At 42.7% G+C, this 27,696-nt stretch overlaps 2 protein-coding genes, 1 non-coding gene and 1 pseudogene across 6 annotated transcripts in view; 2 read left to right on the top strand and 2 right to left on the bottom strand.

Annotated features, from left to right (window-relative positions):
• Positions 1 to 2,268: 2,268 nt before the first annotated feature.
• Positions 2,269 to 2,719, top strand: LOC117072126 (protein transport protein Sec61 subunit alpha-like). Its single transcript, XM_033192090.1, has one exon. The coding sequence runs from the start codon at positions 2,276 to 2,278 to the stop codon at positions 2,717 to 2,719; it is 444 nt and encodes a 147-aa protein (XP_033047981.1). The 5' UTR covers positions 2,269 to 2,275.
• Positions 2,720 to 7,705: 4,986 nt separating this feature from the next.
• On the bottom strand, positions 7,706 to 7,809 carry LOC117073892. The gene has a single exon (XR_004433439.1). It is a non-coding gene; the product is annotated as a small nucleolar RNA U13 (small nucleolar RNA).
• A 3,982-nt stretch (positions 7,810 to 11,791) lies between these two features.
• On the bottom strand, positions 11,792 to 14,282 carry LOC117073258 (annotated as a pseudogene). The gene has a single exon (XR_004433186.1). The product of XR_004433186.1 is annotated as a triosephosphate isomerase-like (transcript).
• Positions 14,192 to 27,696, top strand: part of TNPO3 (transportin 3) — a 102,986-nt gene continuing 89,481 nt past the window's right edge. For 2 of the 3 annotated variants that reach the window (XM_033193887.1, XM_033193888.1), the window contains exon 1: positions 14,192 to 14,728. In XM_033193887.1, the coding sequence (XP_033049778.1) occupies positions 14,609 to 14,728 (120 nt within the window). In that variant the 5' untranslated portion in view covers positions 14,192 to 14,608. Of the gene's footprint in view, positions 14,729 to 27,278; positions 27,440 to 27,696 lie in introns of all 3 variants that reach the window. The other variant, XM_033193890.1, reaches the window with a different exon arrangement.

Here is a 27,696-nt window from a genome sequence, read left to right on the forward strand (position 1 = left end):
TATTATTTCTAAGACCAGAAACTGACTCCACATATTTGTAAAATGGTGTTTAATCATTTTATGGTTGTTTACAGTGAACCAATTCCAAGGCGCTTTCACATCATCTGGTTCTCCTGTGCGTCGGGTGGGTAGGTATTTAAGCACCCGCCCCCCGATGCCCCACTTTTTTTTTTTTGGAGGGGCATCTAACTGTCGCCCAGGCTGGCGTGCAGTGGCATGATCACAGCTCAGCTCACTGAAGCCTTGACCTCCCAGGCTCAAGGATCCTCCCACCTCAGCCTCCAGAGTAGCTGGGACTACAGGCTCGTGCCATATCGCCTGGCTAATTTTTTTTATTTTTTCAGGGATGGGGTCTCACCATGTTGACCAGGCTGGTCTTCAAGTCTTGGGCTCAAGCCATCCTCCCGCCTTGGCTTCCCCAAGTGCAGGGATTACAAGTATGAGTCACTGTGTCTGGTTCCCCTTTTTGTAGGGGAATCCAGCTTAGGAAGCTGGTTATTTGGCTCGAGTCACCTGGCTGGAAAGAAGTGGTGTTGGGATTGGCACCAAGGAGTCTGGTTTTTAGGACGGCTCTCTTCCTAGTGCTGTACGAGAGAGTTACTTTTCCCCTTACAGTCAGTGGAGCTTTTTGTATTTGTGGGAGAAGAGCATTCATCCATCAGCCTAGTTGTCCAGCAGTTCAGCCAGATCACACCAGCACCAGTGCATTGCTCACCACCCTGAAGTATACTTCAGGGCTGGGTATCAGTAAACTGGATATAATATGAATTATACAAATTAATCTTTTTGGGTGAAAGCTGCTTTTCCCCCTCCTCTACATCTGGATTCCAAAGAGAAAACTGTTGAGGAAAGACTTTGAGTGTGATAAGGGAGATGGGGTCGGGGGTAGTTTGGTGCTCCTTTTACTGAATTAGGGTTTTTTGTTTTTTTTTCTATTCTCTTTCCCCGGGGTTCTCTGTACCATATTTCCTTTTTTGAAATGAATTTCACTCTGTTTGTGTTCAGAAAAATGTAGACCTACTTAGTACTTTCTCACCCCAGCATGTCACAACTGTCCCTCAGAAAATCTTTGAGTAAGGCTCCTTGTGGCTGTAGGCAGTTAATTTGTGCTGTCATTGAAATGGGAATTAAAAGAAATTAAAGAGTGTGGAAGCAGAAACTCAGCTGTATGTAAGAAAACCCAGTTCCCCCTGAGAAAGAAAAAGAGCTGGAGTCCTTTAAAAATTAATTGCCTATTTTTCTGTGGCTAGTAAGCCTTATCTCTCCTCCTTTCCCTGGCATTGTGCAGACCCTGTTTCCCTAGCTGTGCAGCTGCAAGGTCACTAGACAGATAAACTCAAGTCGTAAAACATGTTTTTCCTTGAAAAGTAAGAAATGACATAATGCATGTCTCAATTAGTTGAATAACTGTCTTTGTTTCTCACTTCTGTAATATGCTTTCCCCTGCACAGATCTCCCCCTGCCCCATGAAATGCTTAAAAGGTAACTTAACTCTTTCTTCAGGGCTCAATCCTTTGGATGTTAATCCAACTGAGCCGGTGCACCTAAATAATAAATATCCTTCTGAACACTCTCTGATTCCTTAAAAATCCTGCAACATCATGATTCATGGAAGTTCGAGATCTCGGTTCAACATCCTCCACTTCCAGCCCCTCCCACCAGTTTGCATTTGCTTTGCAGTTGAAATCCAGTGAAATGCTGGCTATGACTCAGGGTGGTTCTGAGCTGCAGAGCCAGACAAAGGCAGATGCTGTCCTCAGCATGCAAACCCTGAATTGGGTTTAATTGAGGGAAAAGAAATGTGTTTGGTGCTGGATTTGTGGCTGTCTCAGGTTGTGCAGCTGCAGGAATTTGGTCTAGAATATGTGCCCTGAGGGCTGATAAGTCAGGAGAAGTTGAGTCAGGAGAGGATGATGCCATGTGGCCTTTTCTCTGCAAACAGCCACCAACATTCAGCCAACACTGGCCCCTGACAATTACAACTTCAAGTTTATAGTGTCATTGTTTTGGGGGGGGCAGGGGAACTCCAGCTGTGTTGTTTTTGATAAAATATGCTTGTTAAGAATGTAAATTATCACTGAATGTGGTGGCCTGTGCCTGTAGTCCCAGCTACTTGAGAGGCTGAGGCAGGAGGATCACTCGAGCTCAGGCATTCAAGGCTAGCCTGGGCAACATAGCCAGACTCTATTGTTAGCTGTGCAATGGAACAGGCTTGGCTGCAGGCGTCGCCTCACTGGGAGCAGAGCTGAGCCCAAGTGGCTGAGCAGTCGCCGCCATGGTGATCAAATTTCTGGAAGTCATCAAGCCCTTCTGTGTCATCCTCCTGGAAATTCAGAAGCCTGAGAGGAGGATTCAGATTAAGGAGAAAGTGCTGTGGACCGCTGTCACCCTCTTTATCTTCTTAGTGTGCTGCCAGATTCCCCTATTTGGTATCATGTCTTCAGATTCAGTTGACCCTTTCTATTGGATGAGAGTGATTCTAGCCTCTAACAGAGGCACCTTGATGGAGCTGGGGATCTCTCCCATTGTCACGTCTGGCCTTATAATGCAACTCTTGTTTGGCGCCAAGATAACTGAAGTTAGTGGCACCCCAAAAGACCAAGCTCTCTTCAATGAAGCCCGAAAGTTACTTCACGTGATCATTACTATCGGCCAGTCTATCATGTATGTGATGACAGGGATGTACAGGGACCCTTCTAAAATGGGTGCTGGAATTTAAAAAATTAATTTAAAAAACTATAATAAATGTAAACAATCACTATAAAGAAAAAATTCAGGCTGGGCACAATGGCTCACGCCTGTAATCCTAGAATTTTGGGAGGCTGAGGCAGGAGGATCACTTGAGGCCAGGAGTTTGAGACTAGCCTGGGCAACATAGCGAGATCTCATCTCTACAGAAAATTTTAAAAATTAGCATGAAGGCACAGGCCTGTAGTTCCAGCTACTTGGGAGGCTGAGGTGAGAGGATCACTTGAATCCAGAAGTTTGAGGCTGTAGTGAGCTATGATCCCACCACTGCACTCCAGCCTGGGCAACAGAGCAAGAACCTGTCTATAAAAAAAGATTCAAATGATGTGAGCCTTATTAATGCATCCAACAACTATTTATTTTCTGTCTACCATATGCCAGCCACTGTTCAAAGCATTGGAGATATGGCAGTGATCAACACAGAGTTTCTGTTAGCATTGTTGACCTAAATGAAAGAGGCAGAGACACAAAATACAATTTGAAGAGTTTACTAGAGGCCAGGCAAAGTGGCTCAGGGCTGTAATCCCAGAGCTTTGGGAGGCTGAAGTGGGAGGATGGCTTGAGGTGAGAAATTCAAGACCAACCCTGGCAACAAAACAATATTGCATCTTAACAACAATGACAACAACAAATTTAAAAATTAGCTGGGCATGGTGGTGCACAACTGTAGTCCCAGCTACTTGGTAGGAGCTACTCAGCAGGAGTATTACTTGAGTCCAGGAGTTTGAGGCTGCAGTGAGCCATGATTGCACCGCTGCACTCTAGCCTGGGTGACAGAGAAAGACCCTGTCTCAAAAAGAATTTGTTTGAGCCAAAGTGAGAACAGCTGCCCAGAAGACTCAGACCCCAGTACCCTTGGATATGAACTTCATTTGGCCTTTATTATAGCAGGTTTTTAAAGTCAAAAAAGGGGGAAGCTAGTAGACTGATACAAAGTTATCTGTCAAAAATTCTAATTGGTTTATAGAAATAACATTGACTATTGATTGCCATACACTGTTAAGCTACAGAATGTGGGTTATGGTGTCTGGTATGGAATTATTAGGTTAATTTTAATTAATTTTTAGCTACCTGTGGCAATAGCAAGCAGTTTCAAGAGACGAATACATAGTTCAAAAGTAGGGGAGTAGGGCGTGATTGTTTTCTCATTTTCATGCCTCTCTGGGCCCGATAATTTAAAAGAACTCTCATTCCTCAGATAAAAGCTATTTTCTTTTCTCATCAAGGAACTTACACTTTAATGAAGGGAGTAGCTAAAAACAACAAAAGTATGGAATGTGTCAAGTGGTGATAGTGCTATGAAGAAAAACACAAAAAAGAAAATATAAACCGTCTGGGCGCAGTAGCTCATGCCTGTAATCCCAGCACTCTGGGAGGCTGAGGCGGGTGGATCACTCAAGGTCAGGAGACTGAGACCAGCCTGGCCAACATAGTGAAACCCCATCTCTACTAAAAATACAAAATTAGCCAGGTGTGGTGGTGGGCACCTGTAATCCCAGCTTGAGAGGCTGAGGCAGGAGAATCGCTTGAACCTCTGAGGTGGAGATGGCAGTGAGCCAAGATGGTGCCACTGCACTCCAGCATGGGTGACAGAGGGAGACTCTGTCTTAAAAAAAAAAAAAAAGAAAGAAAGAAAGAAAGAAAATATAAACCACTCAAAATCTCATCACCAGAGATAATCATTGTAAGCATCTCGTTGTCTATTCTTCCAAACACCTCTCTTTGCCAATATACAAATATGTTTTTGTATCAACAAGCATTTTTACAGGCTGATTCATAACCTGTTTCCAGTAATATTTCTGAGATATCTTTTTATGTCAATAAACAAAAACTGATATGATTTTATTTCTAGCTTTGATTTTTTTTCTATATCATGAGTCATCAAGCAATTTTTTAACACAGAAAATTTTAAACATATAGAAAAGTAGAGAGAATGGTAAACACATTTATCCCCTATAACAATTATTATTTTGCCATATTTACTTTACCTTTTTTTTGTTTATATATGTTAAACTCAATTATAGACATGATGAACAGCTTACCTGTTCTGTTTCCACCCCAACTGGGTGAGCTATAATTCAATTCAAAGGGCTGTTGGTTTTTTAAAAACAACTTTTTTTTTTTTTTTTTGAGACAGGGTCTCACTCTTGTTCAGGCTGGAGTGCAGTGGCACGATCTTGGCTCATTGCAACCTCTGCCTCCCAGGCTCAGGTGACCTCCCACCTCAGCCTCCCCAGTAGTTGGGACCACAGGTGCTCATCACCACACCTGGATAATTTTTTAATTTTTAATTTTTTAATTTTTTTTGTAGAGATGGGTTTTGCCATGTTGCCCAGGCTGGTCTCAAACTCCTAAGCTCAAATGACCCACCTGTCTAGGCCTCCCAAAGTGCTGGGATTATAAGCATGTGCCACCATGCCCAGCCCAATTCTGATGTTATTTACCCAGAGTTAGTGTCAGACTCCACAGGGTTAAGGGCTCAGTCTTTTATAAGATGCTCTCATTTCAGACATCAGCCTCACATTGGGATGTCCCTAAGCCCTTGCACTTTTGACCAACTGGCTGTAAACTCAGGGGTTCCCACAGTCCCCACATGCTTGATAATTTGCTAGAACAACTCACAGAACTCAGGAAAGCATAATACTTATGATTAAAGTTTTATTATAAAACAAGGCCAGGAGCAGTGGTTCATGCCTGTAATCGCAGCACTTTGGGAGGCAGAGGTGGGTGGATCACTTGAGGTCAGGAGTTTGAAACTAGCTTGACTAACATGGTGAAACCCTGTTTCTACTAAAAATACAAAAAAGTTAGCTGAGTGCGTTGGTGTGTACCTGTAATCCCAGCCACTTGAGAGGCTGAAGCAGGAGAATTGCTTGAACCCAGGAGGCGGAGGTTGCAGTGAGCCAAGATCATGGCACTGTACTCCAGCCTGGGTGATGGAGAGAGACTCCATCTCAAACAACAACAACAACAACAACAACAAAACATTGTTAGAGGCCTGGGAGGAAGACAGAGTTTCCATGTCCTCTCCTGGAATCACGGGGCATCATCCTTTCAGCACACCAATGTGTTAAACTAGGAAGAGCCGCTGAACTTTGGTGTTCAAAGTTTTTGCTGGGGTTTCAAGGTGTAGGCATGATTGGTTAAACAATTGGCCACATAATTGAACTCATCTTTTTTTTTTTTTGAGACGGAGTCTCGCTCTGTCGCCCAGGCTGGAGTGCAGTGGCCGGATCTCAGCTCACTGCAAGTTCCGCCTCCCGGGTTTAAGCCATTCTCCTGCCTCAGCCTCCCAAGTAGCTGGGACTACAGGCACCCGCCACCTCGCCCGGCTAGTTTTTTTTTTTTTTTTTTTTGTATTTTTTAGTAGAGACAGGGTTTCACCGTGTTAGCCAGGATGGTCTCGATCTGCTGACCTCGTGATCCGCCCGTCTCGGCCTCCCAAAGTGCTGGGATTACAGGCTTGAGCCACCGTGCCCGGCCAATTGAACTCATCTTAAGCTCCTCTCTCTCCTGGAGTTCCTACCAGAGTTCTAACCTTCTAAACACATGGTTGGTCTTTCTGGTCACCAAACCCCATCCTGAAGTTATCTAGGGGTCTGCACAGTCACTTCATTACTGTAATGAAGGCATTGCCATCACATGGAAAATTCCAAGAGCATTTGAAGCACTGTGACAGGAATGGGGGATGAAGACTTGATATATTCTTTATTGTACTACGTTGTGCCTAAATACTTTAGTATATGCAAACCCATAGTACATTGAAGGTATTGTAAGTCAAAAGTGCAGACCAGGTGCAGTGGCTCACACCTGTAATCCCAGCACTTTGGGAGGCCAAAGCAGGTGGATTGCTTGAGCCCAGGAGTTTGAGACCAGCCTGGGTGACATGATGAAACCTCGTCTCTACCAAAAGTAAAAAGAAATTAGCTGGATGTGGTGGTGCATGCCTGTGGTCCCAGCCACTTGAGGGGCTGAGGCAGGAGAATCACTTGAGCCTGGGAGGTCGAGGCTGCAGTGAGCTGAGATGGCGCTCCTTTACTCCAGGCTGGGTGACAGAGTGAGACCCTATCTCACACACAAAGTGCATTTTCCTCTTTCTTTCTTTCTCTCTGTCTCTCTCTCTCTCTTTCTTTCTTTTAGAGATGGGGTCTCCTGGAGTGCAGTGGTGCGATCTCCACTCACTGCGGCCTCGACCTCCCTAGCTCAAGTGATTCTTCTGCCTCAGCCCCCACAAGCAGTTGTACTGTATATATATCACTTTTGCACCACTGTAAAGTCTAAAAATCATGTTGGGGACTGTCTGCACCTCTAAATAAGTAAGGACATATTCCTTTATAGCCACAATGTCATTACCATATGTAACAAAGTTAATGAGAGTTCTTTCTGCTTGATTTTCAATGGCTGCCTACTATCCAATGCATGCATATATCCTAAAGTTCTTGATGGACATCAAGATGCCTATTGATGGACATTGAGGATATTTCTACTTTTTCATTAGGGGAAACCACACTAGGATGAACATTCTTTTTTTTTTTTTTGAGATGGAGTCTTGCTCTGTCGCCTGGGCTGGAGTGCAATGGCCGGATCTCAGCTCACTGCAAGCTCCGCCTCCCGGGTTTACGCCATTCTCCTGCCTCAGCCTCCCGAGGCGCCCACCACCTCGCCTGGTTAGTTTTTTTTTTGTATTTTTTAGTAGAAACGGGGTTTCACTATGTTAGCCAGGATGGTCTCGATCTCCTGACCTCGTGATCCGCCTGTCTCGGCCTCCCAAAGTGCTGGGATTACAGGCTTGAGCCACCGTGTCCGGCCTGGATGAACATTCTTATGCATACATCTTTTTATCCTGTAAGTATCCTGTGTTACTACCTGAGAAAATTGTGACTGCTTGTTTTTCTAGCAGGGAGCTGTGAAATCCATTCTGTCTTTAAAAAAAATTTTTTTTCTTCTCTTTTTTTCACATCAGGCAGGTAATGTGCAGATGTGGTAACAAGGTTGGAGGGAGGTACATCTCACACATGCACGTGAAACTCCAATCATCATGCTTATCAACTACAAAAGAATCAAGGTATTGTCTTTCAGTGAAGCACAGCATATCCCTGTCCCTGATGCAGTCAGCATGGCTTTGCCTGAACTTTTGCTATAATCTGTGTACCAAAGAAATCTGATGTTATCGTATTCTTTTGGGCAAGGATGAGGGTCTTCTACTAACTCTCCAAGGCCAGTGGGCATAATGACAGATGCTATGTACTGAGTTGTGTCCCCCCAAAATTCATATGTTGATGCCCTAGCCCCCAATGTGACTGTATCCAGACATAGTGTCTTTAGGAGGTAATTAAGGTCACATGAGGTCATAAGGTAGAGCCCTAATCCGAGAAGACTGTGGCCTTACAAGAAGAGGAGCAAGAAAGTGGTGATCTGCAAGCCAGTAAGAGGGCCCTCTCTAGAACCTGATCAGGCTGGTACCCTGATCTCGACCTTCCAGCTTCCAAAACTGTGAGAAAATAAATATCCCTTCTTCAAGCTGGTGTTTTGTTATGGTAGGTCGAGCTAAGATTTCAATTAAGTTTGACTTCAAAATTCTTGGTGGAAGTGACAGAAACTTAATTTGAATTAGCTTAGGAAAAAAAGAATATTTCTTCAAAGAACTCTAGGAAAGAAAACAATGGGTATTAGAGCAAAACCACTGGCCTCTGCCACACTGCCTTTGCAATTTCTCCCCAAAGTGCAGAGGCTCACTTTACTCTGAGGTTGGAGAATGATGTGGGGGGGTGGGGTGGGGTGGGTGTCAAGAGGCTAGAAGAGAATTAAGGAGGCCTCTGTGGGGCCACAACCTATGCTTATTATTGTAACCTGAGGTTCACCACAAATCATGGCTGCCGTCTCATGGTAGATCAAAGCTTTTTTTTGGTGGGGGGGTAGGGGGTACAGAATCTTGCTCTGTTGCCCAGTCTGGAGTGTAGTGGTGTGATCTTGGCTCACTGCAACCTCTACCTCCCGGGTTCAAGTGATTCTCCTGCCTCAGCCTCCTGAGTAGCTGGGATTATGGGTGCACGTCACCACACCTGGCTAATTTTTGTATTTTTAGTAGAGATGGGGTTTTGCCATGTTGACCAGGCTGCTCTTGAACTCCTGACCTCGGGTGATCCACTCACCTCAGCCTCCCAAAGTGCTGGGATTACAGGCGTGAGCCACGGTGCCTGGCCAGATCAAAGCTTTTACGGAAGGCTTCATGGTATTGCCTGTAGAGAACTGGAGTGCTTGAGGTACAGCCCTCGATCTTTGGATAATCTCACCCCGAGTCAGTAAAAGAAACAGTCGTTATATCTTTCCTTCTTTCCTTCAGAGAATCCATATTTAGCTTGCTTGCAGAAGGAAGGAGTGGGTTTGGTCTCATTAAACTTTGCATTAGAGTCCAGTTTTCCTAGGGTTACCATTGTGCCTAATGACAAAAGTTATAGGACTTTTGGTATTTTAAATATTTCATGTATTTCTAATATTTTATTTCAAATATATTATTCTAACAATATTCGACATCTCTGGTGCATTTATTTGGTGCTTAAAGATGCTCATCTCAATCACTCCTTTGTCTTTAGCCACGAATTAGAAACTGACAACTCTCAAATCTGGATTTTCAACCCACCCCCTGGGCTTCAGTCCCACACACGCTACAGCCTGCTGGTCTTGGCTGTCTGTTAAGTGCCTCAATATTCAACATGGCTAAGATTAAACTCATCTGCATCCTCATATCCTTTTCTGTTTCCATAAAAACCATTTCTTCCTTTAGGTTCCATATCTCAAAAGCCTGGGTTCTCTTCCCTCGTCACACCTTGCAGCTCAAATAATCACCATATCAAGATTCTTCCTCCCAAGTTCCTAAATACCTCTCTATCTCCATGCCCACCACCAACACTTTACTCCAGGCTACCATTACTCCTTACCAAGATTATTACAATAATTTCTTATTTCTGTTCTTGCCACCTTCCCTGCCCAAGCCATTTCACGTTAAACTAGACTGTTTTTTTTTTTTTTTTTTTTAAAGACTAAAGAACTAAGAAACACGTCACTTAAGACGTTTGCTAAGCACCCACTCTGTATCAGGTAAGGGCATGAGGTCATCAAGATGGGTTAAACACTGTTTAGCTTCATTTCTTACTCCTACCCAACGCCAACTCTATCCTTCAGCTAGTTTCAGTCTTCAGAACATAATTTTTTCCCTTGCCTCCAGGCTTTCATACTGTTGCCTCTGCCTACAATACTAAAGCCTTTGCCTAATTGCTTCCTATTTATCTATCAGTCTGGTCTCAGTTTAGACATACTTTCTCCAGATGGTGTTCCCAATCTCTCTACTCTGGGTTAGGTATCACTTCTATTTTTTTTCTCTTTTCTCCAACTGTTAGCTAAATATCCATGTGGTGTTTTAATAATTCCTAACCAGAGAACTTTTAAAAATAAGTTTTATTGAAATACAGTTCACATTGCCATAAAATTCATCCTTTTAAAACATATAAGTCAATGGTTTTTAGTATATTCATGTGGTTTTTCTGAACATCACCACTAATTCCAGAGTATTTATTTCCATCAATACAAAAAAAAGAAAAAAAAAAAAACCCAAAACAGAAAACCAACCCTAAGGATCAGCAGTCTCTCCCTACTCATCCTTCTCACGGAAACGACCAATCTACTTTCTATATTTAGAACTTTACTTACTCTGAACATTTTATGTCAATGGACTCATGTAATTAATGTGCTTTTTGTGTCTGGCCACTTTCACTTAGCATAATTTTTCAAGTTTATCTACATTGTAGCATCTATCAGTACTTCATTCCTTTTAAGGGTCAAATAACATTTCATTGTATGGATATAGCACACTTTGTTTATCCATGTATCAAATGACGGATATCGGGGCTGTTTCTGCTATTATGAATAATGCTGCTATGAATATGCATGTGGAAGTGTTTATATGCACACACATTTTCATTTCTCTTGAGTATATACCTAAGTGTAGAACTGCTGGTTCATATGATAATTCTATGTTTAACATTTTTTTGAAGAGCTGCCAAACTGTTTTTCAACATGGCTGCACCATGATACAATCCCATGAATAGTGTATGAGAGTTCCGATTTTTCCACATTCTCACCAGCACTTAACATTTTTTAATTTTAGTTATTCTAGTGGGTGTGAAGTTGTATCTCATTGCAATTTTGATTTGTATTTCCCTGATGGCTAATGATGAGCATCTTTTCATGTGCATTTGTGTATCTTCTTTGAAGAAATGTCTATTCAAATTAATTGCCCATTTAAAGAACTGAGCTGTCTGAGGCCAGGCATGGTGGCTCATGCCTGTAATCCCAGCACTTTGGAAGGCTGAGGCGGGTGGATCACTTGAGGTCAGGAGTTCAAGACCAGCCTGGCCAACATGGTGAAGCCCTGTCTCTACTAAAAACACAAAAATCAGCTGGGCATGGTTGTGGGCACCTGTAATCCCAGCTACATGGTAGGCTGAGGCACGAGAATTGCTTGAACCCAGGACGTGGAGATTTCAGTGAGCTGAGATTATGCCATTGTACTCTAGCCTGGGCAACAGAGCGAGACTCCATCTCAAAACAAAAAAGCAAAACACACACACACACACACACAGACACCTAAAAACTGAGTTGTCTTTTCATTGCTGAATTCTAAGAGTTTTTACATACTCTGGATACTAATCAGTTATCAGATATGTGATTTGCACATTCCCTTCCATGTTGTGGACTATCACTTCACTTTCTTGATAGTATCCTTTGATAAACACAAAAAAATTTGTTTTGAGATATGGTCTCACCATTTCCCAGGCTGGAGTGCAGTGGCACAATCTCTGCTCACTACAACCCCCACCTCCCGGGCTAAAGCAATACTCCCACCTCAGCCTCCTGAGTAGCTGGGATTAGAGGCACCCACCACCATGCCCTGCTAATTTTTAAAATTTTTTTGTTGAGACAGAGTCTCATTTCATTACCCAGACTGGTCTTGAACTCTTGGCCTCAAGCAATCCTCTTGCCTCGGCCTCTCAAAATGCTGGGATTACAGTTGTGAGCCACCAAGCCCAACACTAAATCTTTTTTTAACGAATGAATGGATTGGGTAACTAAAATATCAAGTTTCTTTTCTCTGTCTAAAATTATATCAACTCTGTGCAGTAACAGTGTTTTCATCATGTTGTTGGCAGTCAAAAATTCCTTGAGGAACAAATCAGAAGCAAACAGCAAACGAACATATGAGATGATAGGGATTGTGTGATTTAACAGGTTTTGGAGCAACACTGATCTGGATTCAAATCCTAACTTTAAGAACTGTATCCCTGGGCAAATTACATTACTATTTCTCTTTCTTTAAAATGGTTTTTTTTGTTTGTTTGTTTTTTAAGTGCCAGGTGTTTATTTCCCTCACATGTGGGGTGGCTCACATATACAACACACACAGGCGTTGGCCCTGTGGGAGAGGGCAGCACCCCTGGCTTCTGAGGGGAGGATCTTGGCCTCACAGTGTAAAAAGGGAGAAGATGGTTTCTCTCTCCTCCCCTCACTAGGGCCTATGGAACCCAGGAGCAAATTCCACGACTTTCACCTCTCAGCCAAGGAGAAGCCACCTTGGTGACATTTAGTTCCAACCATCATAGTAAGTGGAGAAGGGATTGGCCTGGTCTTTCAACCATTACAAGGTGAAGGTATACATAGTAAAGGAAGATACAGTTCGGATGAGGCCACAATAGGGGGCAGATGACACCATCAGAACCATGTGCAGGGGAGGGGCAGTCACTTGGCTTCTGGGCTGCTTAGTTCCTGGATTGGCAGGAAGAGTAGGGAAGACGGATGGGGCTCATTGTTTGGCATTGATGATGTCCACGAATTCGGGCTTGAGGGAAACATCACTCATGAGGAAGCCACCCATGTGAGGCTGCCTGGCCAGCTCCTTGCAGGTTGCCCTGGTCACAGAGCCTCCATAAATGATACCAGTGCTCTGAGCCACTGCATCAGAGACGTTGGACTTAAGCCATCCTCGGAGCTTCTTGTGTACCTCCTGGGCCTGTTGGGGTGTTGCAGTCTTGCCAGTACCAGTGGCCCACACGGGCTCATAGGCCAAGATGACCTTGCTCTAGTCCTTCACATTATCTGCAATGATCTTTGCCTGTTCAAAAACAACCTTCTCAAGGATGCCAGCTTCCCTTTCACCTAGCTTCTCCCCAATGCAGGCGATTACTCCGAGTCCCTCTGCCAGAGCATGGGCCACTTTCTGCCCAATCAGCTCATCTGACTCCCCAAAGACATGTCTTCTGAGTGCCCCAGGACCACACCACCTATGTGACTCCTAAGTCTTTGACCATGCCAGGGCTGATTTCCCCAGTAAAGGCCCCATTAGTTACTTTGTAGCAGTTCTGCGCAGCCACAGCAATCTTGGGATCTAGCTTCTGCCAGGCCAAGTCGATACAGGCAGTGGGGAGAGCACAAATCACCTCGGTGTGGGCAGGCACTGTGGCCGCGTTCTGAGTGCCAATGAGCTCCCCCAGACACTTCTTCCGCCCGTTATCTTCCAGTTCCTCTCCACGAAGAACTTCCTGGAGGGTGCCATGGCACCGGAGCTGAGGTGCCGTAGGTCAGTGTCAGCGCCTAAAACAGGTTTTAATAATACTTGGCAAGGTTGTTAGGCGGATTAAATGAGATCTTGTAACTACAGTGTTTTACACATTCTGAGCATTTATCAAATAGCAGTTATTTACTAGTGCAAAGGACTAGCAGCAATGTTAATATTAATATACTGTTAACCTTTTGTCCCCAATTTCTCCAGAGTACAGTTTCCAAGATTTCTGTTTTCTTTTGTGAATTGTTAGACCACTGGTATTGGATTTGGACAGAAAGGCGTTCACAAAAATACGGTTCAATGTGAGAATAATACTAAAGATGTAATGCAAAACGCTCTGGAGTTAGAGCACCAGGAGCTGTAAGCGGAATGAAAGACCTCTTTTAGGCTTAAGAACTAAATAAAGGGGAGCTGAACAGAGATTCTAGGCATTTTGGATTTATCTCAATGTCGCACATATTTCAGGTTTGTAAAATAGTTCAGTTGACTACATGTCTGTCTCCTCCACTAGAGCCAGCGTAGGCACCATGTCTTAAGTCATTTTGGATCTCCAGTACTGTGGCCACTATAGGGAGAGTTGATTTGACGCGCCTTGATCACCAGGGCAGAAAAGGATTCTCTGAAGAGGGATAGGGAAGTCGGAAGGGGGAGGAAAAACCTGGATCCATTCCAAGGAGCTGAAGGCAGCTTAGATATGGGACACATCTCGGTGCTAAAGCCCCAAGCTGGAAGCGAGAAACCGAGAAAACACCACCCGCTCTTCTTCCCGGCTCCTGGCCCGGAAGGGCCACTTCCGGGAGGGGGCGGGGAGACAAGAGGAGGCGTGCCGGGAAGGAGGCCGTTTGTAGTGTACCAGGCGGAAGTGTGCCAAAGGTATCGGTGCGGTCGCTTCCGGTCCGGGTAAACGCACCTTAGATACACGCTGGTGTGTGGCGTGCGACGATAGGCTTCTGAGGGCAAGTCAGCGAGTGAAGACGGGAGCGCCAGAATCTGTGGACTCAGAAGTCTGGGGTCTAGTGGAAAAACCGGAAAAAAGGCCAGGAACCTGAATACGACCTAATAGCTGTTTCCGAGGGGGCAACTTCCACGGGGAACCTTCTGCCCTGGTAACGGCCAAAGAGGAGGAGATGGCGCCAGTCAGGGAGCGGCCGTGGCCCAGACAGTGAGGAAGCGCGAAGGCGGAGCAACCGTGGAAGCCTCGGGAGAAGAATCAGAGCCGTCGCTACCGTCACTGCCGCCACCACCATGGAAGGAGCAAAGCCAACATTGCAGCTCGTGTACCAGGCAGTGCAGGCGCTTTACCACGACCCAGATCCCAGCGGAAAGGAGCGCGCCTCGTTTTGGCTTGGGGAGCTGCAGCGTTCGGTGAGGGGCCCAGAGAGGCAGTTCTGTGCCGCGGGGCCGGGGCGGGGTGGAACCTAGGCTCCAGGGGAGAACCTGAGCCCGGCGGTTGACCTCGTGAGGTCCTCCTTGGGGAGGAGCTGCTGTCGTGGGGTGGGGCTGCGAAGCTACATCTTTGCCGCTTTTGGGAAACTAGTCGCACCTGATCGGTCGCGAACTGGCCCTTTCCCCACCCGGTGGAATCTGATTTGTAGGTCTTATACTTTTCGATTGTGGCATCGATCTAGTCTTGTTTAAGTTCTGCCTTTGCCGTTGCTTCTTGGGCCGTGCTTTTCCGTTTTGTCTTCCTCCCACCAAATCCAACCCCAGTGTTTCTCCACCTTCCGCTTAAGAATGCTTTATTGGTCTCTTCTCCGTGTCTAAGACTTGCATCCGGCAATTTCCTCCCAGCCTTATGCCTCACTCTTTTTGCCTGTTTTCACTCCAGTTTGAGTCTGTTCTTCTCGAAACTTCTCAGGTTTCTAGATTCTTACTCGTGCGAGTTTTCCCCTTGCTTTGGAATGGCAACAGAGTATGAAGAAAAAATATTAATTCTGCGTTCAGAAAATCTTTGGAGTTCTCATTTTATTTCATATTAATCCTCTAACCTTGTTATTTCTCTGGCTTTTAGATTTTTTTATTTGTAAGATGGGTATCACTGCTGCTTTGATTATTCCATATAAAACTGTATGTGCATCCAGTGAGATATTTAATTGTAGCTTATATCTATTGTATTTCTGCATTCTTTGATTCATGTTTTATGCTTCCTTTCCTAATTTTCACACCTTTGCTGTGCTTCATTTCTGTGTGAGTGTGTATTCTTGGTGATCTGGCCGACTTAGGTCCTAATGTAGTATGCACTTTAAAAATTAAGTACTTTGAAAACAACTAAAGAGGCTTTTTTACAGGCTGACAAAATACTCACCTTTACCTTTATTTTTGCATTTTATACTAACAAGCATATTTTTTTGCCCCCCTTCCCTGTAACTCATAACTGATACTTAAAGGTGCTCTGCCTTATTAAATCAGCTCCTAGATTGCAAGTTCATGATATTTAAAAATTTGCAACTTTGACTTTTTAAAAATCTAGTCTTGGTATGGAGCAACTTTGCCTTTTTTTTTTTTTAGACAGAGTCTGGCTCTGTTGCCCATGCTGGAGTGCAGTGGTGTGATCTCGGCTCACTGCAACCTCCTCCTCCCAGGTTCAGGTGATTCTCCTGTCTCAGCCTCCCGAGTAGTTGGAATTACAGGCGCATGCCACCACGCCCAGCTAATTTTTGTATTTTTTAGTAGAGACGGGGTTTCACCATGTTGGCCAAGCTGGTCTCGAACTCCTGACCTCAGGTGATCTGCCCACCTCGGCCTCCCAAAGTGCTGGCACTAGAGGTGTGAGCCACCGCGCCTGGCTGCAACTTTGACTTTGAATATTATGCTTAAAAAATTGGCGCCCAAGTCCTCGTCAGAAAATAAAGGAATACAACTCACTGTAGGCTACACAAGAAAATCATTCACATATGGTCTCATTTAGTGTTTCTGTGATCTCTGGAGAGTCACAATTCCCTGATCTTCGTATAGTTTTCTAAAGTATAAATAGGAGAAATGCTACACTACACTGCAAAAGTCATATCTTTCTAATTAAACCTGCTTGTTGTGTGTATTTTAAATCAATATTTGAGTGCTTACCATGTGCCAGCAACTATGCTGGGTGTTTGGATTTGGAAATGAACTAGAAAAAAATCTCTGCTTACCACAGAAGGTGGTTGTGATTAAATGAGTTAATATTCTACGAAGAGCTTAGAAAAATTCTTGGAACATAGAGATTAAAATGTTAGCAATTGTTATTTAAATATTAGTCACTTTTCTCTCCTTACTTTCCACTACTCTATTACAACCTTACATCATCTTCACAGATGGGATTTCCCATTGGCCAAACCCAGCCGGAAGCCAGGCAACACAGTGACCTGTTGGTAAAGTCTATACAGGTCAGCCTATTGGAGCAGAAAACATGACAGAAGAGTGTGGAAAAGTGGATCTGGAAAATGTCCAGCAGTCACACATCATGTTTAGGCAACTTCAGCATCTGGATTGACAGTTCAGCTAACACTTTGGCCTTTTGATTCCTTTACCTCTTCATTTTCTTCAGTCACCTGGTCACACAATCACACCCTGGATCTTGTCTTTACTAAAAAGCCACCACCCAGGCTGTCATGCCTGTAATCCCAACACTTTGGGAGGCTGAGGCGGGTGGATCGCTTGAGGTCAGGAGTTCAAGACCAGCCTGGCCAATATGGTGAAAACCCGTATCTACTAAAAATACAAAAATTAGCTGGGCGTGGTGGTGTGCACCTGTAGTCTCAGCTACTCAGGAGGCTGAGGCAGGAGAATCTCTTGAACCCAGGAGGTGGAGGTTGCAGTGAGCTGAGACTGTGTCACTGCACTCCAGCCTGGGTGACAGAGCCCGACTCTATCTCAAAAAAACAAAGTTACCAGCCAGGCCCATTGGCTCACGCCTATAATCCTAGCACTTTGGGAGGCCAAGGTGGAGGATCCCTTGAGCCCAGGAGTTCAAGACCAGCCTGGGCAACATAATGAGACCTCATTTCTACAAAAAAATAGGAAAATTAGTTGGATATGGTGACATTCACCTATAGTCCCAGCTACTCGGGAGGATCCCTTGAGCCGAGGAGTTCAAGACTGAGTGAGCTATGATTTCGCTACTGCACTCCAGCCTGGGAGACAGCAAGATGGTAAAAAAAAAATAAAATAAAGTCACCACACCTCCAAATAGCTAATTCAGACATTGTGCTTTGATAATAACCCACTGTTTTCCAGTTTGCTGGCTCAAAAATCTCAAATAACGTCACCCAGGTTTTTTGAAATCTTTATGTAATTTTACTAATATTGAAGTTTTATTTTTAAAACAAAATTTTGTGGAACCTCTTTTTTCCTGTTGGTAATCAAATACCTCTTTTTTTTTTTCATTTTGTTTTCTGTATATCCACAATAAGTCATCCCCAAATCTCAGTAGTGTAAGTATCCTCTTTGTTCAGACTGGTGATTTGTTTTCTTTTTTGGCTGAAGGAAATATCTATCCCAAGAACCCTCCATTTTCCTGCTCCAGTCTGGCCTGGTTCGCTAGGTCTGTTGATAATTATCGTTATGGGATTCCATAAACACTGTCCTAGGGAATTCCCTTTGCCTCTTTGTTGTGCTGAATCCACGGATTCTTGGATTCCATGATGTTTTCTTGGGTTACTCTTCCATTTAATGGATCATCGAGAAGGGAACCTTCATCCTTTCTCTCATTGCTTTTCTGTTGGTCTGTTTCTCTTGGGTTGCTTTTACCTTGAATTCTCTAGTCAGCCTGGGAGTTGTAAGCTAGACTGCCAGTGTTCTAAAGCCAGGTCAGGGAATGAAGCTAGGGGATGGATCTCACAACTGAGTATGTAGGTTTTAATTTAATCTCTTGTTTTCAGCATGATACTCCTGTCTTTAGCTGAGTCTGTTGTCTAAGAGTCCAGAGACCACCTACTTCAATCTTTCCAAAGTAAACCTTGAGTCTTCCATTATGGTGGGAGAGCAGTAGCCTGATTGCTCAGAGTCAGAGAGGAAATTTAGGAGGCTACTGCTTCTTACACAGATTTTGACCCTTTTATTTATTTAAACTTTTTTCTTTTTTCTTTTTTTTTTTTTTTTTTTTTTTTTTTGAGACGGAGTCTCGCTCTATCGCCCAGGCTGGAGTGCAGTGGCCGGATCTCAGCTCACTGCAAGCTCCGCCTCCCGGGTTTAGGCCATTCTCCTGCCTCAGCCTCCTGAGTAGCTGGGACTACAGGCACCCACCACCACGCCTGGCTAGTTTTTTGTATTTTTTTTTTAGTAGAGGTAGGGTTTCATCATGTTAGCAAGGATGGTCTCAATCTCCTGACCTTGTGATCCACCCGCCTTGGCCTCCCAAAGTGCTGGGATTACATGCGTGAGCCACCTCTCTCGGTCCACCCCACCGTTCAAAAAAAAAGAAAATAAAAGATGGGGTCTCGCTATATTGCCCAGGTTGGACCCAGACTCTTGGTCTCAGGCAATCCTGTCTCCTCAGCCTCCTACGTAGCTGAAATTACAGGTGCACACCACCACACCCAGCTCCACTCTTTTGTTTTTTGTTCCGCCTGTGCATCTGCCTTCAGATGTACCTGTGCTTCCAATTCCCTAGTCTTCCTGGGTTTTGCAGCATGAGTAGTTTGTCCCTTGCTTTCCCCATTCTCATCTCATCCTCCCTCCCCACCCCCAGGCAAATTTCAGCCTTTTCGGATCTGCTTAGACAGTTAACACTGTCCTTTAGCTTTCCAGTTTCCACAGTTGTATTGATATCTGTCATCTGTTTCCATTTTCTTTGTCTTTATGTGTTTTTGCCTTTTTAAAAAAAGATCTTTACTCTGATGTTTAGTGGATTTTTGGAAGGACCTGAGAGCAAACAGCTGTGTTCAATCAGTTAGTTTAGTCATTTTAAACAGAAGTCCCTGCATTAGTTCTTGAATTTTATCAAAACCTCAGTTCATTGACTGTCCCTTCCTTTTTCTATCTTCGTGTCTTTATTTCTCTCCTTATCAAATGTGGATTCCAAGATCTATCTTTCTAGTTATTTTATAAATATACCATCACCTTTCCCCTCTAATTTGGTCAAACTTCAGCATGGTTGTATGCAGCTGCTTCTCCTCTTGTCAGATCTAGGTGCTTTGCATCTCTCAATCTTCTGAAATCTCTGGGACCTTAATCTTTTGGTTTATCCTATGTCTTGTCTGCATCTTTAGACTCCTTTACTGAGTCTTTCCCATCAGTATCCAAATAGCTGAAATATTTCTCATAGTACACAGATATTTTGTGGTAGAGTGGATGCCGCCTTTGCCCAACTTTACTTTCTTCTCTGCTTTTACTCTTTCCCGACCCTGTCTTCAAATGCAGAAACTAACTCACCTTTTGAAAGCCCAAACTAAATTCTACTTTCTCCTTGAAGGCTTACCTGCTTCTCTTCAGCCAAAAGTGATTTCAGCCCCCACTGAATGCCTAGAGAACTTTATTTCATTGTGTTTGCCTTTTTATACACCTTTTTGAAAATAAGTGTTTTGCCTCCCCTACTAGACTGGGATTCTTGTCACATTTGTTTATGTAGTCCAATACCCATAGTTGAAGAAATAAACCATGGTTATTAAGATAAACAATGAAGATGCTTCACACACAGGTTCTTAAAAACATTGATTGTCATAGTGCATACATGCAGATACTCAGTTGGATTAACTCACATTTTTCTTTATCTGCGAGTTTTATTTTTGCTGTCACTGTTAACCATATACATGGTTAAAAATAAACAATATTCAACTCCTTTAATGCTCTTCAGTCTTTCCAGTCTTTTTTTTCTTTTTCTTTCTTTTTTTTTTTTTTTTAAAAAAAACCCTTTATGAGATATATATGTTGCCATCATTTTATACTTGCAGATATTCAGGTGCAGAAAGGGAGAGGAACTTTTGGACTCAATAAGGCTCTCTTTACTTACTTTTTGAGACAGAGTCTCACTCTGTTGCCCAGGTGGGAGTGCAGTGGCACCACCTTGGCTCACTGCAACCTCCGCCTCCTGGGTTCAAGCAATTCTCTTGCCTCAGCCTCCCAAGTAGCTGGGACTACAGGCATGTGCCACTAGGCCCGGCTAATTTTTGTGTTTTTAGTAGAGATGGGGTTTCACCGTGTTGGCCAGGTTTGTCTCAAACTCTAGCCTTAAGTGATCTGGTCGCCTTGGCCTCCCAAAGTGCTGGGATTACAGGTGTGAGCCACTGCGCCTGGCCTATTTATTTAGTTTTTTGAGACAGGGTCTCACTCTGTTGCCCAGGCTGTGGAGTGCAGGGGTGTGATTACTGCTCACTGCAGCCTTGCTCACCTGAGCCTGGTGTCCAGGCTGGTCTCGAACCCCAGGGCTCAAGCACTTCTCTCACCCCAGCCTCCGAAAGTGCTGGGATTACAGCCATGAGCCACTGTGCCTGGCCAAGGCTCTCTTTAAGTGGTCACTGAGTGGCATTTGTAATCAAAAGTAATGTGTGTGGTGGTTTTTTTCTTTCCAGAAAATTTTGTCTACTGAAACAAAAGCACATTTTAACTGTAGTAATAAGTATAGCATTTTAACATCCATTTGAAATTGGTAAGGCATAGAATTTGTGTGGTGAGCTAAAAAACTACTTTCAAGAATATGTATTTGTGAAACTGTTATCCTTATTCCTCCCCACCACCCCAACTAATTAATCTGAGAGTAATTTAGTATAGTTCTAATGACCTGGTAACAGTAGACTTGGTATAGAGGTGTAATTTGAATAGGCTTTAGCCTGTGCTGTGACTTAGCATCTTTTCTCTTTCTCTAATATTTGTATAAAACAGCCATTTTCTGAAGAATCTGTATTCATTGCTCTAAACTTTTTCCACCAAAATTCTTGGAGATGTACAGCCGTGGTTGTTTTATGTGATGGGTAAATATCACTGATAACTTCAAAGTGTTCTAAAAGAGTATTTGGAGGCACATCTTAAAGGAATCTTAGTAGCCTGTCCTGTACATTTAGTAGTTTCATTTGTCCACCCCTAGTAACCAAAATTAGTGGAGAGCTATTGAAGGAAAGAGCATCTCTTCATAGGGCCAATTACTTAAGCTATTCAGTTATAAGTTTGTAATTTAAGTTGTAAGTAGGAGGTAACTTTTACAGACAATCTTTGGATTAGATGTTACCTCAAAAGTTGTATAGTTCAGTCTGGAAACTGAAAAGGCATGCTTCAGCATGGGTGTATGCAGCTTTTTGATGAAAAGCATCAAAAGCATAAAGCAGATGAAGTAAATCATGCTTTGATAGACCAAGTTGGCATTGTCATGTTTGGTTTATCACATGTCCATAGGAATTTTCTTCTTAGATATGATATCAGAAACGTCATGGGTTGATATGGTTTGGCTATGTCCCCACCCACATCTCACCTTGAGCTGTAATAATACCCCCCCACTTGTGTCGGGGTGGGGCAAGATGGAAGTAATTGAATCATGATGGGGGGTTCCCCCATCTGTTCTTCTGGTAGTGAATAAGTCTCACAAGTTCTGATGGATTTATAAATGGGAGTTCCCCTCCACAAGCTCTCTCTTGCCTGCCGCCATGTAGGACATTGCTTTGCTCTTCCTTCATCTTCCGCTATGAATGTGAGGCCTCCCCAGCCGTGTGAAACTGAGTCAGTTAAACCCCTTTCCTTTATAAATTACCCAGGCTTGGGTATGTCTTTATTAGCAGCGTGAGAACCGATTAATACATGGGTCATGGAATATCAGCTTCAAACTTCTTTCCTAGTACTTTTCCCTTTTGGAATTTATTGATTCTTTAGCCTAGTTATAAAACGTAGGGTTTTTGGCTTTTCTCTGGTTGTTACTGATTTATCTTGAAAGTTTAGGCATTTTTTGTGTGTGCTTATGCTCACACCTTCCAATCAAAACATGCTTTTGAAAGGAAAGCCTTCTAGAAAATAGATAATGTTCCTATACAACTTCAGTAGATGAGTTCAGTCTAGGAATACGCTATGCCTCGCACTGGTAGAAACTGGGAGTATGTAAATAATGAAAACCAAAGATCTTTCTCCCAGAGAGTTTACCAGTGTAGCTGTGTCATCCAGTGTAGCAGCCACCAGTCCAGTGTGACTATTTAAACTTAAAATTAAGTAAAAGTTAAAATCAGTTTCTTTTTTTTGAGACGGAGTCTTGCTCTTATCGCCTGGACTGAAGTGCAGTGGCGCGATCTCGGCTCACTACAACCTTCGCCTGCCTGGTTCAAGTAATTCTGCCTCAGGCTCCTGAGTAGCTGAGATTACAGGTGCATGCCACCATGCCCGGTTAATTTTTTGTACTGTTAGTAGAGATGGGATTTCACTGTGTTGGCCAGGGTGGTCTTGATCTCCTGATCTCGTGATCCACCCACCTCAGCCTCCACCCACCTCAGCCTCCCAAAGTGCTGGGATTACAGGCATGAGCCACTGCACCCAGCCTAAAATCAGTTTATTTGCACTTACCCAAATTCCAAGTGCTGTACAGTGCAAATATAGAACATTTCATGTCTTTGAAGTATTGGAGTCTATGTTTGTGATTTTGTGACAGTATTTCTGTTGCCATGGTAGTCTGTTATGTGGTGGCATTTCTCCATATTTTGATTAGTTTCTCATCTTGTCAGGCCTTGGGCCAAAGTTGATTGTTTGATTTAGGATGTAAAATTATCAGTGTACTGCTGTATTTTCTAATTACAATAATTTTTCCAGCTTTTCAGATACTTCTTCAGCATTCTTTTATAGTGATTGCACTGATGTTTATAGAGGAAATGGAAAGTAAGTTTTATAGATTTTTTTTTTGTGGTAAAACATTCAAAACATAAATTTACCATTTTAACTTTTTTTTTTTTTTTTGAAGACAGGGTCTCATTCTGTTGCCCAGGCTGGAGTGCAGTGGTGTGATCATAGCTCACTACAGCCTTAAACTCCCAGGCTTAAGCTATATTGCCACCTCACCCTCCCAAGTAGCTGGGATTACAGGCATAAGCTACCGTGTCCAGGCATTTTAACCATTTTCAAGTGTGCAGTTCAGTGGTATTACATACGTTCACATTGTTGTGCAACCATCACCATCATCCATCTTCAAAACTTTTTCATCTTGTAAAACTAAATCTATGCCCACTAAACACAATAGGTGCCCATTTGCCCCTCCCCCTAGTCCCTGGCAACCACCATTCTACTTTCTGTCTCTATGAATGTGACTGTTCTTGGTACCTCATGTAAGTGGAATCATACAGTATGTAGCCTTTTTGTGATGGGCTATTCTCACTTAGCATAATATCTTCAGGGTTCATTCGCGTGCGTAGTACGTGTCAGAAGTTCCTTCCTTTTTAAGGCTGAATAATATTCCGTTGTATGTATATATACCACATTTGGCTTATCCATTCATCCATCAATGGACACTTGCTTGCACCTTTGTGAATAATGCTGCTATGAACATGGGTGTACACATACTTGTGGGAGTACCTGCTTTCAGTTCTTTCGAATATACGGTATACCCAGAAGTGGAATTGCTGGATCATGTGGTAATTCTATATTTATTTACTTACTTATTCGGGGAACTGTCATACTGTTTCCCAGATTTTTAAGCTCTGTTGAACTTAAAAACAAATTTATTTCATAGGAAGTTGAGATTACTCAGACTACCTGTCCTGTATTTCCCTCGCTTGTACCATGGTGCTGAAATATTACCAGAGAATATTTTTCCACCTGTACAGGTGAAGTCTCTAAGATAAACCTTATTTCTCTTTATTGGAAGTTAACAGTATTGCTACAGGGGATAGTTTTGTAGTGTTTGGTATGTACATACTCTTAAAAGTACTAATTTAATTTTCGTCTTCTGGTAGAGTATCCAAAATGAAATTAGAAAACAAGTATTTTTCCTTTTGTTGGGTTTTCTGTTGACAGAGTTTGCATAATGGTTTTTACTTATTTTTTTCTCAAGCCCACAGCACAATTCTTTTTTCTATTTTGTATTCATTGCTTCCTAGTTGTATTTTCTGTCTCAGTCATAGTGTAATATTTTAACAGTTATCTTCAAAGCAAGAGAATATATTTGGAACTAGACATGAAAACATAGATTTTTGGGCAAGACTCCATCTCAAAAACAAAAAAATTTAAAAAGGCCATGCGTGGTGGCTCATGCCTGTAATACCAGCACTTTGGGAGGCCAAGGCAGGCAGATCACTTGAGGTCAGGAGTTCAAGAAAATATACATGCTTTTATATAAATAAGCATTCAGAGATTTAAAAATCACTTTAATACATTATTACAATAAGTTAGACATCTTACATTTATATTAAGTTTGAAAAATTTGAGTCTTAAGCACTGTTAACATATGCTTTGTATGTACGATAGAATTCTCATCTGGTTTATATGAGTTATTATAAAACTGAGCAGGTAGGCAGAAATAGAGACCAGTGTTGAAAGAAGATAAATTTTCTGTATTTTGGCTTTCAGGAAGCCCTTGCATGGGCTAACCATTTGTTTCAAATGAAATGGTTTCAAGCTTGGCATTTTCTATTTTTAAAGCAAGACTGCCTAGTATAAATAAGGCCCACAGGGAAAAGATTATCGAGTAATGCTTGCCTTGGTCATTCCCAACTGAAGTTGGTTTTATGGATCTAAATTTATTTATCTTTTTCAGGGCCATTCTTGAGATTAATACCGACATTCATAGGTAATTGAGGATTATTATTTTGGGTAGGGATTCTTGTCATGAAAAAATTGGGGCAGGATATCTTAGTACCATCTTATGTGTGACCAACAACTACATAGTTCAGCCAAAATTCATTTGTCAAAGGTCATTATGATAGGGGATCATTTGAAAGTGCTTGTCTCAGAACTTCTGGGATTTCGGGAGAATCTAGGAAGACCACAGTGTGCGGTGCTGTCATTGGCCTCATTGATTCCTTTCTTTTATTTTGATTAAATTTCAATGTATTTTAGAGATAGGGTTTCACGGCCGGGCACGGTGGCTCAAGCCTGTAATCCCAGCACTTTGGGAGGCCGAGACGGGCAGATCACGAGGTCAGGAGATCGAGACCATCCTGGCTAACACAGTGAAACCCCGTCTCTACTAAAAAATACAAAAAAACTAGCCGGGCGAGGTGGTGGGCGCCTGTAGTCCCAGCTACTTGGGAGGCTGAGGCAGGAGAATGGCAGAAACCCAGGAGGTGGAGCTTGCAGTGAGCTGAGATCCGGCCACTGCAGTCCAGCCTGGGAGACAGAGCTAGACTCTGTCTCAAAAAAAAAAAAAAAAAAAGGAGATAGGATTTCACTCTGTCACCCAGTCTGGAGTGCAGTGGCAGGATCACAGTTCACTGTAACTAGGGCTTCAGTGATCCTCCCACCTCAGTCCCCTACCCCTACCCCCAGAAGCTAGGCCCAAAGGTGCGCACCATCACATCCTGCTAATTTTTTTTTTTTTTTTCCTTTAAAGACTGGGTCTTGCTATGTTACCCGGGTTGGTGTAGAATTTCTGGTCTCAGGTGATTCTCCCAAAGTGCTTAGATGACAGGTGTGAGCCACTGCACCTGGCCCTTCCTTTTAAGTAATTGTTTTTAGCTACGAATATCTTTCCTCCTGAGGAAAATACTTTTTTTCCTTTTGATTATATATTTAGCTCTTATGGAGATGGCTGTGAAAATGTACGTTGACTGAACTTACCTCTGTAAGGGAAATTTTTTGCTTCTAGAAAATGTGTTTATGTATACCCAAGTGTATTTTGTGAATCTGGGAGCTTGCTAGGGGATTTATGATTACTTTACTTTTACAACTTTTTTTTGGAGGATGGGAGTTGCTTTATCACTGCTTTGGTGAAGATATTAGTTAAGTTTGATTTCATCTTGGTTTCTGTGTTGCAGGCCATCTTGCAAAATAAGTTATATTGAAAAATATTTTTAGATAGTGATGGTTATCTTATGTGCCCCTCAGTTTATTTTTTTCTTAATTGGTATCCTTTCAAACCATTTTTCTTCCCACTGTCCGAGAAAATTATCAGGAAGTAATTTGTTGTAACAAATCTAGCAATTTATCTCGTTTTGTAAAATTCTCATAAAGGATTATGTAAAAGAACTTAAGGTAGTTCATGACTTAAAAAATTACTTTTTCTGTTTCAGGTAAATTAGACTTGTTCTTTCTTTACCTGTCTCATGAAAATGATTTTTTCTTGATTTGGGAAATTCTGACTTTTCTAGCGCTATACCACATGGTTGCAGGGCATATACCTAAAATATTGTTTTGTTTGACTGATCTATGGTTTTCTTTTTGAGTCCTTTTTACTCTGTGTTCTGATGTAGTCTTCCTTCCCAGAACTTTCCCCAATATACTATAAATCTTTGAAAATCGTCATTTAATAAATAATATCATTCACTCATTGAAATGCTTAAAAAATGCAGCAACCTGATACTTATGTTACTTCTCAAGTCTTATTGAATTATCTGTATTTCCAGAGCTTTATTTTCTATTTGCCAGAGCTCTTTGGTACTCAGTGAAGTATTTTAGGTAATTCTGCTTAATTTGAGGAGTTTTTGTGTGGAATTAACTAGCAGCTGTAATCTGCTTCTAATTCTTGGCAGCTAATGAGTCCTTAGGCGTCTGTCTGGGTGTGTGCTTGCATTGTTGAGGGCCCGCTCAGTGATTTTGGTTGATTCGGCAGTTTTAGAAATGCTAGTTTAGAAGTGAGTCTTGGAGCAACAGTGCACCATTAAAGAAAAAAGGGAGCAAGTACTTGAGGATCTGCTGTGAAGTATAATGAAGGGCTTAGCGCATGTTAGTGAAAGGATTGCTGGGCCACAGCCTGCCTCATATTCATCACATAGTCATGGAAATATCTTTTGAAAAGACTGATATAAAGGCCTGTTCTGCTACTGCTTTGTGAAATGGAAGATTGGAATTAGATGCTTAAATAGAAAATGTTCTCTTGTTGCAGCCTCTTTGAAATGTGCTGCTAGTGGGAGCTGCAGCTTCCTCCTGCTGACTCTGAGCCCCAGGCTTCAGTTGAGATGGTCCTTTCAGAAATGTGGAGCTTAGTCCAAGCCTGGATTTCAGTGGGTAGCACCTGGCATCTGTGGCTAGAAAGTCCTATGAAGTGTAAGTGCTTTATTCTCTCCTTATAAAGAATCCCTTTTCTTTCACTGATTCTCTTCCTTCCCTTCCTTTTTTCTGCTGTTTAGCAGAGGGGAAGAACAATAAGCAATGTACTGTAGTGTGTAGGGTATCAGGATTTGGTTGAATTTTCTTTATGACTCAGTGGCCAAAACGAGATTTCATTTTGTTTTCTTTTTTGAGACAGCATCTCACTCTATCACCTAGGCTGGGGGGCAGTGGTGTGATCGTAGCTCGCTGCT

Source organism: Trachypithecus francoisi, unplaced genomic scaffold (genome assembly GCF_009764315.1).
Source record: "Trachypithecus francoisi isolate TF-2019V2 unplaced genomic scaffold, Tfra_2.0 Lachesis_group4, whole genome shotgun sequence".
Lineage (NCBI taxonomy): Eukaryota > Metazoa > Chordata > Mammalia > Primates > Cercopithecidae > Trachypithecus > Trachypithecus francoisi.

Excerpts from the sequence above, each read along its gene's own strand:
- LOC117072126 (XM_033192090.1), top strand. The coding sequence starts at position 2,276 with ATGGTGATCAAATTTCTGGAAGTCATCAAGCCCTTCTGTGTCATCCTC.